General features: G+C 35.0%; 1 protein-coding gene across 1 annotated transcript; it reads left to right on the top strand.

Moving 5' to 3' along the window:
- The first annotated feature begins 405 nt into the window (after window positions 1-405).
- Window positions 406-7,859, top strand: LOC110607530 (probable disease resistance protein At4g27220). The gene is made up of 5 exons (XM_043954442.1): window positions 406-2,969; window positions 3,967-4,530; window positions 4,664-5,176; window positions 6,332-7,006; window positions 7,400-7,859. The coding sequence occupies exons 1-4, from the start codon at window positions 630-632 to the stop codon at window positions 7,001-7,003; spliced, it is 4,089 nt and encodes a 1,362-aa protein (XP_043810377.1). The 5' UTR covers window positions 406-629; the 3' UTR covers window positions 7,004-7,006; window positions 7,400-7,859.
- Window positions 7,860-13,865: the final 6,006 nt, after the last annotated feature.

Raw genomic sequence — 13,865 nt, 5'->3', positions numbered from 1 at the left:
AGAAAATATAAAAAAATTGACTTTCTTCTCATTAACTCTTTTTTAAAAATTAATTTCAGTCGCTGGTAATTATTAATTTGGAGATCAATGATATTCTTGATCTTTGCTATTATTTAACTAGTGTTTATTTTATTGGTTATTTGTTGCTTTTAATGTTCAAATTCAATGAAAATAAAATGTTTTTAAACGATTGGCTCTTTTTTTTTGCAGATTAGTGTACGCATACTTCTCTTTGCAAATCTATTAGCAATCCATCCTTGGATTTTGTAAGATTTTAATATACCTATTGTTTAATTTAAACTGTGTTTTACTTTTCTTGTCGTGCAATTATATTAATTCTAGGACTTGGTTATTGTAGAAATATAACAAGAGAAATGGAGGTTCTCCTTGCCATTGGAGGTACAGTTGCTGGTGAAATTGCTAAAAACTTGGTGGATCTGATTTACTACAAACATAACATCGAGAATTTGAAAGAGGAGCTTCAGAAACTGGATGACAAGAGAACTGAGGTGGGGCTACGTGTGAATAACGCCAAAAGCAACTTGCAGGTGGTTGTTGGTTCTGTAATTCGTTGGCAAGAGAAAGCAGATGGCATTGATAGGAGGAGTAAAGAATTTCTTCAAAATGAAATGAACGTGAACAAGTGTTTGAACCGTTCTTCCTTGAGTAGAAAAGCTAAGAAGATGACAGAAAATATGCTTGCTTTGCTCGAAGAAGCGAGGAATTTTGGTGAAATAGCCTATCCTGATCCTTGTCAAAAGATAGAATTATGGTTCAGTGATGAACGCATCAAGAATTTTAAATCAAGGGAACCAATTCTAAATGAGATCTTGATGGCCTTAAAGAATGACGATCTTCGTGTGATTGGGATTTGCGGAATGAGTGGTATCGGTAAAACTACTATGGTAAAGCAGCTTATGAAAAACATGGAAAAAAATAAATTGTTTGACGAGTTTGCAATGGTAGCCGTGTCTGATACTCCTGACTTCAGAAAGATCCAAGATGAAATTGCATCTTGCTTGCGATTGGAACTCAAGAATGATGAAAGTGAGGTGGTAAGAGCAAGCAAACTGCGTCAGAGGCTTACCAACTGTGATAAGAGGATCCTTCTAATATTGGATGATGTTTGGAAGGAGGATGGTTTAGGAGAAATTGGAGTTCCTTTAGGTGTCAGGAGCAATGGATGCAAAATTGTGTTGACTTCACGAAATGAATCTGTGTGCTCTAGTTTGGGAAGTCAAAAAAATTTCCAAATAAAAGTTCTGAATGATGAAGAAGCTCTCGTTCTTTTCGAAGAGACAGCAAGCGACTCAATTGGCCATGGTTTACTCGACATGGTGAAGGAGATTGTAAATGAATGTGAAGGCTTACCAATTGCCATTGTAACTCTTTCCAAGACATTAAAAACCAAAGACAAACACATTTGGAATGATGTGCTTTTACAATTAAAGAATTCTAAGCTGGAAGATATCTCAGGAATGAAGGCAAAGGTGTTTTCTGCAATTAAATTAAGTTACAATTATTTGAATGATGAAGAGGCCAAGTCATGCTTTTTGCTTTGTAGCTTGTTCCCTGAAGATTTCAATATTCCGGTTGAAGATTTGCTTGAATTTGGAATGGGCCTAAGGCTGTTTAAAGATGTTGAATATGTGCATGAAGGAAGAGATAGGATCTATAAGCTTATTGATATGCTGAAAGGGTCACATTTGTTGCTTGAAGGTGACGACATATGGAACGAGTCTGTCAAAATGCATGACCATGTCCGTGATGTAGCCATATCACTTGCCTCCAGAAATAAGCAGTGGCACACATTACAAAGTCAAGCTAGAATAAATGAGTGGCAAGGTAAGGATTGGTACAAAAATTGCACTGCAATTTCACTTCTGTGTGAAGACATCAAAAAACTTAAAGATCATTTAAAGTGTCCGAACCTTGAACTCTTACAGCTTTGGCATGATTGTCAGAATGATTGTCAGTTACAAAGCCTTCCAATCAACGTGTTAGAAGGGATGAAAGGACTCAAAGTTCTATCTATAGCCTCCCGTATCCCATCACTGCCACAATCAATTGATGTCTTGAAGAATCTTCAAACCTTATGTCTTTGGAATGATAGGCTAAACGAGATGCATACAATTGGAGATCTCGTGAAACTGGAAATACTTGAAGTTCGTAGTTATCGTTTAGAAGAGCTGCCAGCAGAAATAGGAAATCTGAAAAATCTAAGGTTGCTAAACCTGCGCAGGGTCGAGAACCTTAGATACATTCCACCAGATGTATTAGTAGGGTTGTCCAAACTAGAAGAGTTGTATCTTCCACTTAGATATATGATGAAATGGGAATGGAAGGAAGACGAAGAGAAAACCAATGCAAGCCTCAGCGAGCTAGAGACTCATCATATAACTGCATTGCATATTACTGTAGTAAATGCCTACATTTCACCTAAAGCTTCAGTCTTTAGAAACTTAATAAGATTCCACATTTTTGTAGGCGACTCAAAGGTTCATATTGTTCACAAAGATTCAGAGAATGTGTTGCATCTTAAAGGAGATGCAAGTGATATTAAAGGGAGTGGGATATGTGTTTTGTTGAGGAAAGTTGAAGTCTTGTGTTTGGAAGAAGTGAAAAATTTGAAGAAAATTGTAAATGAGATAGAAGATAATAGTTTTGCGGATTTGAAGCGAGACGAATGTGTTGATGCACTAGTGAGAATTCCAGAGTCTCCAAAAAGTCCCCTCTCATACTTGAGCAATTTAAGAAAAGTAGAAATATATGAATGTGATGAGTTGAAGTACTTTATTCCACTATCCATGGCTAGAGAGTTGAGGCAACTTCACAGCATGACTGTAGTGTCCTGCGAAAAGATGGAGGGAATTTTCTACAGAAACAAAGTGAATGATGATGAGATTGAGTCGCCACTTACAACTCTCTGCTTGGATGACCTTCCAAACTTCATTGGATTTATCTACAAGGTAAGCTTTTATATTTTTTATAATTAAAGAAAATTTTAGTTTAAATATGAAGACCATTTTATAATTTTACTCGTTTTTAAATTTTTAATAATTATTTTTATTACTTAAAAAAATATTTCATTATTTTAAATATGTATGAGTTAATGAGGAAAGTTTTTATATTTTTTATAATTTGTTTTTATAACTAATAAGACTCGGCGACAAATTAATGAGGAAAGTTTTTCTTGTGAAGCCCTCACACTGACATATTAATCCCTTGCTTCACAGCGTGACTGAAAAATTTTTTTTAAAATGTTTTAATAAGCTCTATTTGTTTAAAAAAATTAATTTTTAAAACAATATTTTTCATTTTTTTTAAATTTAGTTAAAAAAATATTTTTCTAATAAAAAAATAAACCAAGAAAATAATTTTTACTTTTAAAAAAAATAAAATCATTTTTCACATCTTAAAATATTTATCAAGACATTTATATATAAATTTATTAATAAATTTTATTTTTTAAATTAAAATTAAATAATAAAAAATAAGTATTTCATTAAAAAAAACATTTTTTATAAAAAATATTTTTTAAATACAAATTATTTTTTACATATAAATAAAACCTTAATTTTAAATTTAAATCTAGTAAATATATATGTCTCCATCTGCATAGAAAATGCATAATTTACTTTATTATTATTTCATAAAACTCACTTGACACATTATAAATTTATTCAAAATTGCATTCACAGACTTAATTTGATAGTAAATGTATTTGAGTAAATTTAAGATATTTCAGGTTCTACTTCTCAGATTTCTAAATTTCCATTTCAAAAAAAAAAAAAAAATTACCCAAAATTATCTGCCCATTGCTGATATATGTTATTTTTCTATAATTATTTTCATTCATACCTTCTACATTTGCTAATTGTTTTCATTTTATACAGAAAAAATTGAGTTTTAATTTTTGTTCCAATGGCTAATATATATATATATATATATATTCGTGTTTGACAGGATATAGAAGAGTCGAGTGCATCTGAAATGAACAATAGGATGGAAATTGTTCAATCTAAAACTGAACCAGTTGAAAAGATTTCTATATTATTTTCTTCTCTTTGGCTACGACTATCAAAGTTGCAAAAGCTTATCTTGTATAATTGTGGTTTGGTAAAAGCACTGTTTTCTCCTTCTGTTGCCCAGCAATTTGCGCAGCTTAAAGAATTAAATATCTCAGCATGTTGTATGATGGAATATATAGTTGCAGAAGCTAAAGAAGAAGAAAAAAACAAGGGCGTAAGCAAAATAGCATTTCCTAATCTAACTAAGCTTGATCTTCGTAATCTACCAGAGCTGGTGGCTTTCTTTGCGGACAATGATATTTCTTTTGAGTTGTACTCATTAGTATATTTGAAGATATTCTCTTGTCCTAAACTGAAGACACATTATTGTGAAACTCCAGACTCATCAACTTTGAACAAAAGTTACGATCAAAGTGAGCTCAAAGTCATGTTCCCAACAAGCTCAATTGCTCAACGCTTACTAAGAAGAGGAAAGCCAAAAGATGTTTCCAAGAAAAAGGTATGTACTCATTGGATTTCATAACGTAATGCCATTGAAATTGTTGAAATTTACTTTAGGGTTTGGGAGTTAGAAGCATTACACCTACAATAGCAATGAATGAATTAGATGATCTCCCTAATAAATTTGGCAGGATATGGAGATGGAGCAGCCAAGCACATCTCAAATGAAAAGTGGACCAATGGAAATGATTTCTACATTATTTTTTCCACCAAGTTCACCATTATTAAATTTGCGAGAGCTTCATATCTTTCAATGTCATTTTCAAGAAGCAGCCTTTCCTCTCTCTGTAGCTCAACAATTGGTGCAGCTTAAAGACTTAATCATTTGGTCATGTGAGAAGATGGAAGACATTGTTGCAAAAGACAAGGGAAGAAGCAAAATAGTATTGTTTCCTAGCCTAACTTATCTTGACCTTTCACATCTGCCAAATTTGATGGGTTTTTGCAAAGATAATAATGTTTCTCTTGAGTGGTCTTTGTTAGAACGATTGAGGTTTTATAAAATCGTCAGTTTCAAAATCGTTTCAGTTCCAAAATCGTCAACATTGAGTACAAGTGCTGAGGTTGATCACCTTGATTCTACCTTTTGTGCCACATTGATACCACGAAAAAGGAAAAAGCAAGATAATATTTTCAGCAAAGAGGTATGCCATTCAAGATAAATTATAATTATTTGAAATAAATAAATGTAAATTTGAATTTAGTATTTATTTAATTTCTCAATTTTCATTTATTAAAATTTTCAAATCAGTTATATATTTTATTTTTATTTAAAAATTTTATATTTTTATAGTTAAATAAAAAAATTCACATTTTCTAAATAACATATTATAACTATTTTATGCCACACATGATATATTTTTAAATTTTATATTTTACAAATTTATTCAATATCTATAGTATGATTGTTTTTATGCTATATTGGATATAAAAGAATAGATAAATATTTACACAAATTCATATTTATATAATTTTTTTTAAGATAAAGGTAAAAATTTAAGGTCTTTAAAGTTTTATTTTATTAATTAAGATTTAGTACTAACATATACTAAGGTTTTTAAAGTTTTATCTTATTAATAAAATAGTCCTTTGAACTAAATATTTTTATTTAATCATGTCTATTAAATTCATTCATATTTTTTTATTAGTTTATTATTTTTCCTTCTTAATAATTAAAAATTTGTGAAAAATAATTTCAAATCAAATTAATGTATCTTAATTTTGATTAACATATATTAAAATAACAAAAATGATGTTTTTAAATTAATTTTAACAGTATTTTATTTTTAATTTTTAAACTTATGTACATAATTTTTAATATTATCAAGCATGGAATATGAACATAAATATTGAATACAACTTTTGATAGATTAACTTATTGATACTCAATAATATTGAAAATCATGCATGTAACTTTTAAAAATTAAAATAAAATAAAATTTTTTAAATATATTATTTTGTTATTTTAGCCTTAGTTAATAAAAATTTAAAATGCGTGGAATTCAATTTAAAACTTATTTTCTATAATGTTTTAATTATTGAAGAGAAAAATATTATCAAAATAAAAATATTTATTTCAAATGACCATATTTTAATAGTTATTGTTAATTTTTTTAAATTCAATTTAGTTTACTAACTAAAACTGTAACTAATATTAAAATTTTAGTTTTATTATTAAAAAAAATTATCTGTTTATGTTGTTTTATAAGGAAAATTTACCAATCTAATTATTATGAAAGTGAATCATATTATTAAATGATGTTTTGTATTTTTATAAAATATATATGTTGGTTTGGCAGGTTTCATTAATAAAGAATCAGAGGGATCCATCTGTTAGCAATATTGATGAAAGTTGTGCATTTCCATCCAAATTGATTCAACAGTTGAAAAATCTGAAACACCTTATGATTCACGACAGCGATTCAGTGGAAGTAATATTTTCATTTGAAGGGCTGATTAATGGAGTGCTCAATTCAGTGGAAAAGATACAGTTAGTTAGTTTACCAAATTTGAAACACGTTTGGTTCAAGATTCCACCAGAAATCACAGCCTTCCAAAACCTGCGAGAGTTGATTGTAGCAGATTGTGATAATTTAATAAACCTTTTCTCAATTTGCTCGGCCAAACTTGTAGGAAAGCTACAATCAATAGAGATTAGAAGGTGCAAGAGGATGGAGGAAATTATTGGAAAAGAGATTGAAGAAATTAGCATGCAAAAAATTGAGTTCCCTCAACTAAGGTCTCTGACACTTGAGGATTTACCCAACCTCAACAGTTTCTGCAATACGATTTATGCTCTTGAATTTCCATTTCTAGAAACATTGGAGTTTCAGAACTGTAAAAGGATGGAGACATTCTCCTATGGATCATTAAGCATGCCAAAGCTAGAGAAGGTTGTGATAAATGGAAGGTTGGGATCTGATCCAAACCTTAATGCAAAAATGAGTGAGTTGTTGAAGATGAATCAATAAGAGGTATGATTCATTTCCTAATGCCTTTATTTAGAATGGTAAATTTTTAGGGAATTCAAGTGAATTAATTTTTTTTAAAATTTTTGTGTTTAGAAAAATTAAGAATATAAGAATTTTTTTTAAATTTTTGTGAGAATTGATTTTGAATTAAAAATTAAGCATTGCTTTTTCTTTAGTTATCATGTCTTTTGAAATTGTGAATTTAGTTATGATTGGTGAATAACCCACACTTGCGTAATCTCAGGAATATCTTATAAATAATTAAATATGATAAATAATTTATTTGTTACACAAGAACTTATATCTTATAAATAATTAAATATGATAAATAATTTATTTGTTACACAAGAACTTGATGCCACTGACAATGGTGATTTTGATTATTCCAAATTTCAGGTAGAAGGGGAAGCTGAGTTTGAGTCGTGAAGAGGAAAGTGATGAAGATGCTTTTAATGGAGAAGAGCATTGGGATCAAGGTGTTCAATGAAGATTGAAGATTTAGGATTTTTTTTTTTCGAGTCTTGAAGTTGAAAAGAATAAACAATTTCCTTCTCCCGTGATTTCTCATCAACAAAATTTCATGAGTCGCTTATAAATTCTGGAGCTGCTTTTTATTTTTGGATCTTGAAATTTTAAGGCAGGTGTGAAATAATTTTGCTGCTATTAAAGACATATGGAAGATTTGTTCATGTTATTGTCATGCTATGTTTAGTTCTTTTCTTTAATTTTTCAATGGGACGACAGATAACTATGTCCATAGTTCATATGGATTTTCTATCATCAGTAAGGTGACTTCTTTGTCTTATTTTATTATTTTGTGGTTACTAGTTGTATACGCGTGAAATTGTTTGGTTCAGTTTTTTTTTTATTTTTTTAAATTTCTATTCTCATAATATTTTTACTGTTTATGAATAAAAAAAATAAATTATATTTTAGTCTTTAAATGTTAACATAATTAATAAATCAGTTCCTATATTTTTAAAATTGAACACTTAAATTTCTATATAATTATTCCGTCTAAATTGAAGGTGTTTCTCTCCATAATTCCATTAGTAAACTGGTCAAAAGAGAATAAATATTTCAAATACCTAAAATATCATCATAAATACTTAAATCCTTTTTAATATAAGTGAGAATTTTATGTTATATAAATTATAATTTAATTCTTAAGTTTTAGCATAATTGATAAATTAGTTTTTATATTTTTAAAACTAAATCTTTAAATCCCTATATATTTAATTCGTCTAAAATTAAAGTTATTTCATCCATTATAGACATTAGTTCAAAACTAATGTATGGTTAAATTTTTTTTTGAAAGTACAATTTCTTCTTAAAATACTCTTTATAAAAATTTACAATTTACTTAAAAGTTACTTGGTAGCATTTAAAAATAACTGAAATTATAAATATTTTATAAAAGTTTTAAAATTGTAAGTGTTGAAGTATTTTAATGAATGAAAATTGAAGATCAAAAAGTGTTAAAAATTAATTAAATGAGATATTATAGATAAAATTTAATGAAAACTTAAGTATTCTTTCAAGTAAAAAATGAATGATCAAAATGTTTAAATTATAATAAATAAGGATGGATTGACCATAAAGGGATTTAAGAGTACGATTTTAAAAATACAGGGACCGATTCATTAATGTTAAAGTGTGAACATAATCTGTATATAATTATAGGAGATTATATAATTATAGGTTAATTAATTGATAGAGAATTCTTAAAAGTTGGCTTATTAAGGCCTTATAATTTGTATATATACACACTTATTTCAATATAGAATATACAAATTACATGATATCAGAGTCTCTCCTGTAGAGATTTGAATTTTTCCTTTTCTGTTTTGTTTGGAAACTTAGGGCTCCTGTTCTTTTAGGTTATCAATATAGGGTTATTTGTTTTTTCACTCACCTCGAAGTCCCCTCGTTCAGATCTATGGTCCGTTTACCGTTTGGGTGTTGAGTGGAGGTATTTTTGGTTTGGAACGCACTCTGGTGTTGAGTGGAGGTTTTTTCACTTACCAGGACCCCATTCTACGGCCTGGCACGGTTATGGGACACGAAGACCAGGAGCCCAGAGGAGGCCCTGGGACAATGGTAAGTAATGTATGTTATGACAGGAAGACCAGGACCCCATGCTACGGCCTGGCACAGAGTTAGCTTGGACTAATTGGTGACAAGTTCACCCAACCCTTATGTGAATTGTCTGTGTTATGATGCATTTCATAGGAGCATGTTTGATAATATGTTTTATGGTTCTACTCACTGGGCTTTTAGCTCACCCCTCTCCCTTTACCCCCAGGCTTGCAGGTACAGGATAGAGCAGGAGTCCGGTTAGAGTAAGGAAGTTCTGTTTATGTAATAGCTAGCAATGGACATGATCAAATTGTAATGTAAAGTCTTAATCAATATAGTCATGTAATGAGATGATGTATATGGATGTTAGAAGTGTGCTTGACCATAGATTGTTGATATCCCTTTAATACATGATCTTAGAGATTTTTATGATGTTTATGTAAACCAACTCAACGTATGTTATGTCACCCCTTGGGGGCATTGATGAGATCCTACAGAGGGATCAATGTTATGACAATGTTTATGCTCAGGTTGAGTTTGGTTGATGTATATGGAAAGAAAAGTTTTAATTTTTATGCATGTTGTTGATCATGTATGGGATTATACAGGTTTACAGGTTTTATGTCAGGCTTGCTACGGGTCCCGGCGGCCTTAAGCCGATCTGGATCCTAGCGCCGGTAGCGGTTCGATTTTCGGGTCGTTACAGAAAACCCTGTTCATGAGATCCATTAATGCTGCAGGGGCATTGGTTAACACGAACGGTGTAACGACCCGGAAATCCGACCCGTTACCGGCGCTAGGATCCAGATCGGCTTAAGGCCGCCGGGACCCGTAGCAAGCCTACATACCTCCTGTAAACCTGTGGAATCCCATACATAACAACATATACATGATCTGTAAAAATATTTTTCTTTTCTCTTATCCAAGCAAAACCTGTGCATGCACAAAATCATACATAAACCCCACACTGGAGTCCTCATCAAATACTCCAATGGGGTATCATCATCATACATATCAGCTTGGATAATCATGGTCATTAACATCATTACTCATTAAACACTCTGTACATCATGGGGATTCACACACCTCTAGGTCAAGCACTACTATAATCCTCAATACATCATCAAATCATTCATTACATTACATGGTCATATATACTCATTACATCATGTTCATGTCCACTACTATCTATTACAACATTCATGACTTGACTTCATTCTAGCCGACTTCCTGATCTATCCTGTACCTGCAACTCTGGGGATAAAGGGAGTGGGGTGAGCTACTAGAGCCCAGTGAGCAGAATAATAAAACATCAATTTAAATCATGCTTTCATGTATGCGCCATAACACAAACATTTCACAACAAGGATGAACTTGTCACCATTTAGCCCCTATCTTTCTTACTTATACATGCCGGGGGCGTAGAGCCGTAGCAGGCACACCCGGACTTCTATAATCAGTCATAGTGCCAGGGGCGTAGAGCCGTAGCAGGCACACCTGGACTCACATAGGCTATCATGACATACAAGGGCTAATGGATCATTCAACATTCATCCACATCAACAACAAAGTATGCAATGCAACATATTCGTGAATTCTAATGCAAACAGCCTAATATATCTCATGGCATTCATGATGCGTGAATCATGCTAAAACATTTCATTAATTTGCTTTAAAACTTAAAGGTTATTCCACTCACCTCTGGCTAGCTCTGAAGAGACTCTGAAGCAGCTGGCTCACTGCTGGGGGTCTCGGTTCCTCGGGTCCGAACCTACACAGGTGGACTCAAATGAGGGACCAAACATACCTGAATATGACTCTAAAATACTCCCCAAAAACCCCCTAAAACATCCTGAAAACATCACATGAAAACATGCAAGAAATGGCTGAACAGGGCACTTTCGGCGGCAGGTTCGGCGGCCGAAAGTCCCTCTGCAGCCGAAAGTCATGCAGGTTCGGCGGCACTTTCGGCGGCCGAACCTCCCAGACAGAGACGAAACTTGAGTTTCGGGGGCAGGCTTCAGCAGCCGAAACTGCCTCCACAAGGGGGTTCGGCGGCCGAAAGTCACTTCGGCGGCCGAACCTGAGTTTCTGCCGAAGGGCAGAAACTTGGCTCCCTCGTGTCCACAGCCTCCAAAACGCCTCAAAACCTGCATAAACTTGTTTCTACACATGCATACACATCATACATCACACCTAGGGGTCTCAAACTATAATATACCCCAACTACAACACTTCAAACAACACATTTCCAACATACATTGTTCAAATCACAACATAAACCCATAAACCTAACAACAAGCCTAAACATGCATTCTACCCCATCAACTTGCATAAAACTTTCATAAAACATAAAAGAAGCATAGATCGAAGCTTACCTCTTGAAGATCGAGAGGAAGAACGACCCTAGCTCGGAAAATGGAGGGATTTAGCTCCAAGACTTCCAAGCTCCAAACTTGCTTAAAAACACTCAAAAACTTTTGTGGAACCTTAAAACTCAAAGAAAATGGTGGGGATTGAAGGAAAAACACAAGATTTGGGAGAGGGAGGTCGGAAGCTTGCTGCGGCTGAAAATGGGAGAAAACTCTCCCATTTCGGCTAAGTGCCCCTTTTATAGGTGGCTGGCCAGGCCACGTTCGGGGGCCGAAAGTGCCTCCGCATGCATGCAAGGTTCGGCGGCCGAACTTGGAGTTCGGCGGCCGAACCTGCATTTCCCTCACTCAAAATTTTCGGGCGCCTAAAGTCCCTCCGAAAGCATGTATGTTCGGCGGCCGAACTTCGGAGTTCGGCGGCCGAACCTGGGTTTTCCTCCAAAGATTTTTCATGCAAAAACTCATTTAATTTCTTACTTAAAAACATGAAATACATGAAAACATTTCGTAAAATCATAGTTTTACCCCTTCTAGAGGTTTCCGACATCCGAGGTCCCACCGGACGGTAGGGATTCCGATACCGGAGTCTAGCCGGGTATTACATTCTCCCCCCCTTAAGAACATTCGTCCCCGAATGTTCCTCAACTAACATACAAAGCATGGCATCAACATGGCATACAACATAGCATACAATATATCATACATGTAACACATAGAACAACTAACACTCACCTCAAAACAGATGGGGGTATTGCTGGAGCATAGACTCCCGTGTCTCCCAAGTGCATTCTTCTATGTTGTGGTGGTTCCAAAGGACTTTCACCATTGGGATTTCCTTGTTTCTCAACTTTCTGATCTGAGTGTCAAGAATCCGCACTGGCTGCTCTACATAGGTGAGATCCTCTTGGATCTCTACATCAGGCTCACTAAGAACCTTGCTCGGATCTGACACGTACTTCCGTAACAGAGAAACATGGAAAACCGGATGGATTCTCTCCATCGAAGCAGGCAAGTCTAGCTTGTACGACACATTACCGACCCTCTGAAGCACCTCGAAAGGACCGATGTACCGTGGAGCTAACTTACCCTTCTTCCCGAACCGAACCACTCCTTTCATAGGAGACACCTTGAGCAAAACCAAATCCCCCTCCTGAAACTCTAGCTGTCTTCTGCGGATATCTGCATAACTCTTCTGCCGACTAGCAGCAGTCTTGATCCTCTCTCTGATTATGGGTACCACCCTGCTGGTAAGCTCTACTAACTCCGGACCCGCAAGAGTCCTCTCTCCTACTTCCTCCCAGCAGATAGGTGATCTGCACTTCCTCCCATACAAAGCTTCATATGGAGCCATCCCTATGCTAGCATGATAGCTGTTATTGTAGGCAAACTCCACCAAAGGTAGATGTTGCCTCCAAGAACCGCCAAAATCTAGCACACACATTCTGAGCATATCCTCTATTGTCTGGATGGTCCTCTCTGACTGTCCGTCTGTCTGTGGGTGGAAGGCAGTACTGAAGTCTAATCTGGTACCCATAGCGTTCTGCAGACTCCGCCAAAACCTGGAGGTGAACTGGGGCCCTCTATCTGACACTATAGATACCGGGACCCCATGCAGTCTAACAATCTCATCTACGTACACCTGCGCCAACTTGTCCACAGAGTAACCACTCCTGACAGGGATGAAGTGAGCAGATTTGGTGAGTCTGTCCACAATCACCCATATGGAGTCCAATCTGTTGGACGTCGCCGGTAACCCCACTACGAAGTCCATAGCTATATTCTCCCATTTCCACTCTGGAATCGGTAGTGGATTCAACATTCCAGCCGGCTTCTGATGCTCTAGTTTCACCCTCTGACACACATCGCAGGCTGACACGAACAGTGCCACGTCCTTCTTCATAGCTGGCCACCAATACACTCTCTTCAGATCCTGATACATCTTGGTGGCTCCAGGGTGAACACTATACCTGGTATTATGGGCTTCCCCCATAATATCTCCCGTCAGACCAATGTCATCTGGCACACATAATCTGTTCCCGTAGCGGAGGATCCCCTTATCATCAAACTTGAACTCATTACTCTGGCCTGACTGAACCGTTCTGGCTATCCTGACCAACTTTGGGTCCTCATGCTGTTTCTGAGCTACCTGCTCCAGAAACACGGGTGTCACTCTCATCTGAGCCACTAAGGCACCTGTGCCAGACAACTCCAACTGCAATCCCTCACTCATAAGTCTGTGGAACTCCTTCACCACCGGCCTCCTCTCTGCTGAAATGTGGGATAGACTGCCGAGTGATTTCCGGCTTAGGGCGTCTGCCACAACATTCGCCTTACCCGGATGGTACTGGATCTTGCAATCATAGTCACTCAACAGCTCTACCCATCTCCTCTGCCTCAAGTTCAGTTCTCTC

This window comes from Manihot esculenta, chromosome 2 (genome assembly GCF_001659605.2).
Source record: "Manihot esculenta cultivar AM560-2 chromosome 2, M.esculenta_v8, whole genome shotgun sequence".
NCBI classification, from domain to species: Eukaryota; Viridiplantae; Streptophyta; class Magnoliopsida; order Malpighiales; family Euphorbiaceae; genus Manihot; species Manihot esculenta.
This window is presented reverse-complemented; position numbering and strand designations above follow the sequence as displayed.

Coding starts and splice junctions, on each gene's coding strand:
- LOC110607530 (XM_043954442.1), top strand. CDS start 630: ATGAACGTGAACAAGTGTTTGAACCGTTCTTCCTTGAGTAGAAAAGCT. Junction 2,970..3,966: donor TCATTGGATTTATCTACAAG/GTAAGCTTTTAT, acceptor CGTGTTTGACAG/GATATAGAAGAGTCGAGTGC. Junction 4,531..4,663: donor AAGATGTTTCCAAGAAAAAG/GTATGTACTCAT, acceptor TAAATTTGGCAG/GATATGGAGATGGAGCAGCC.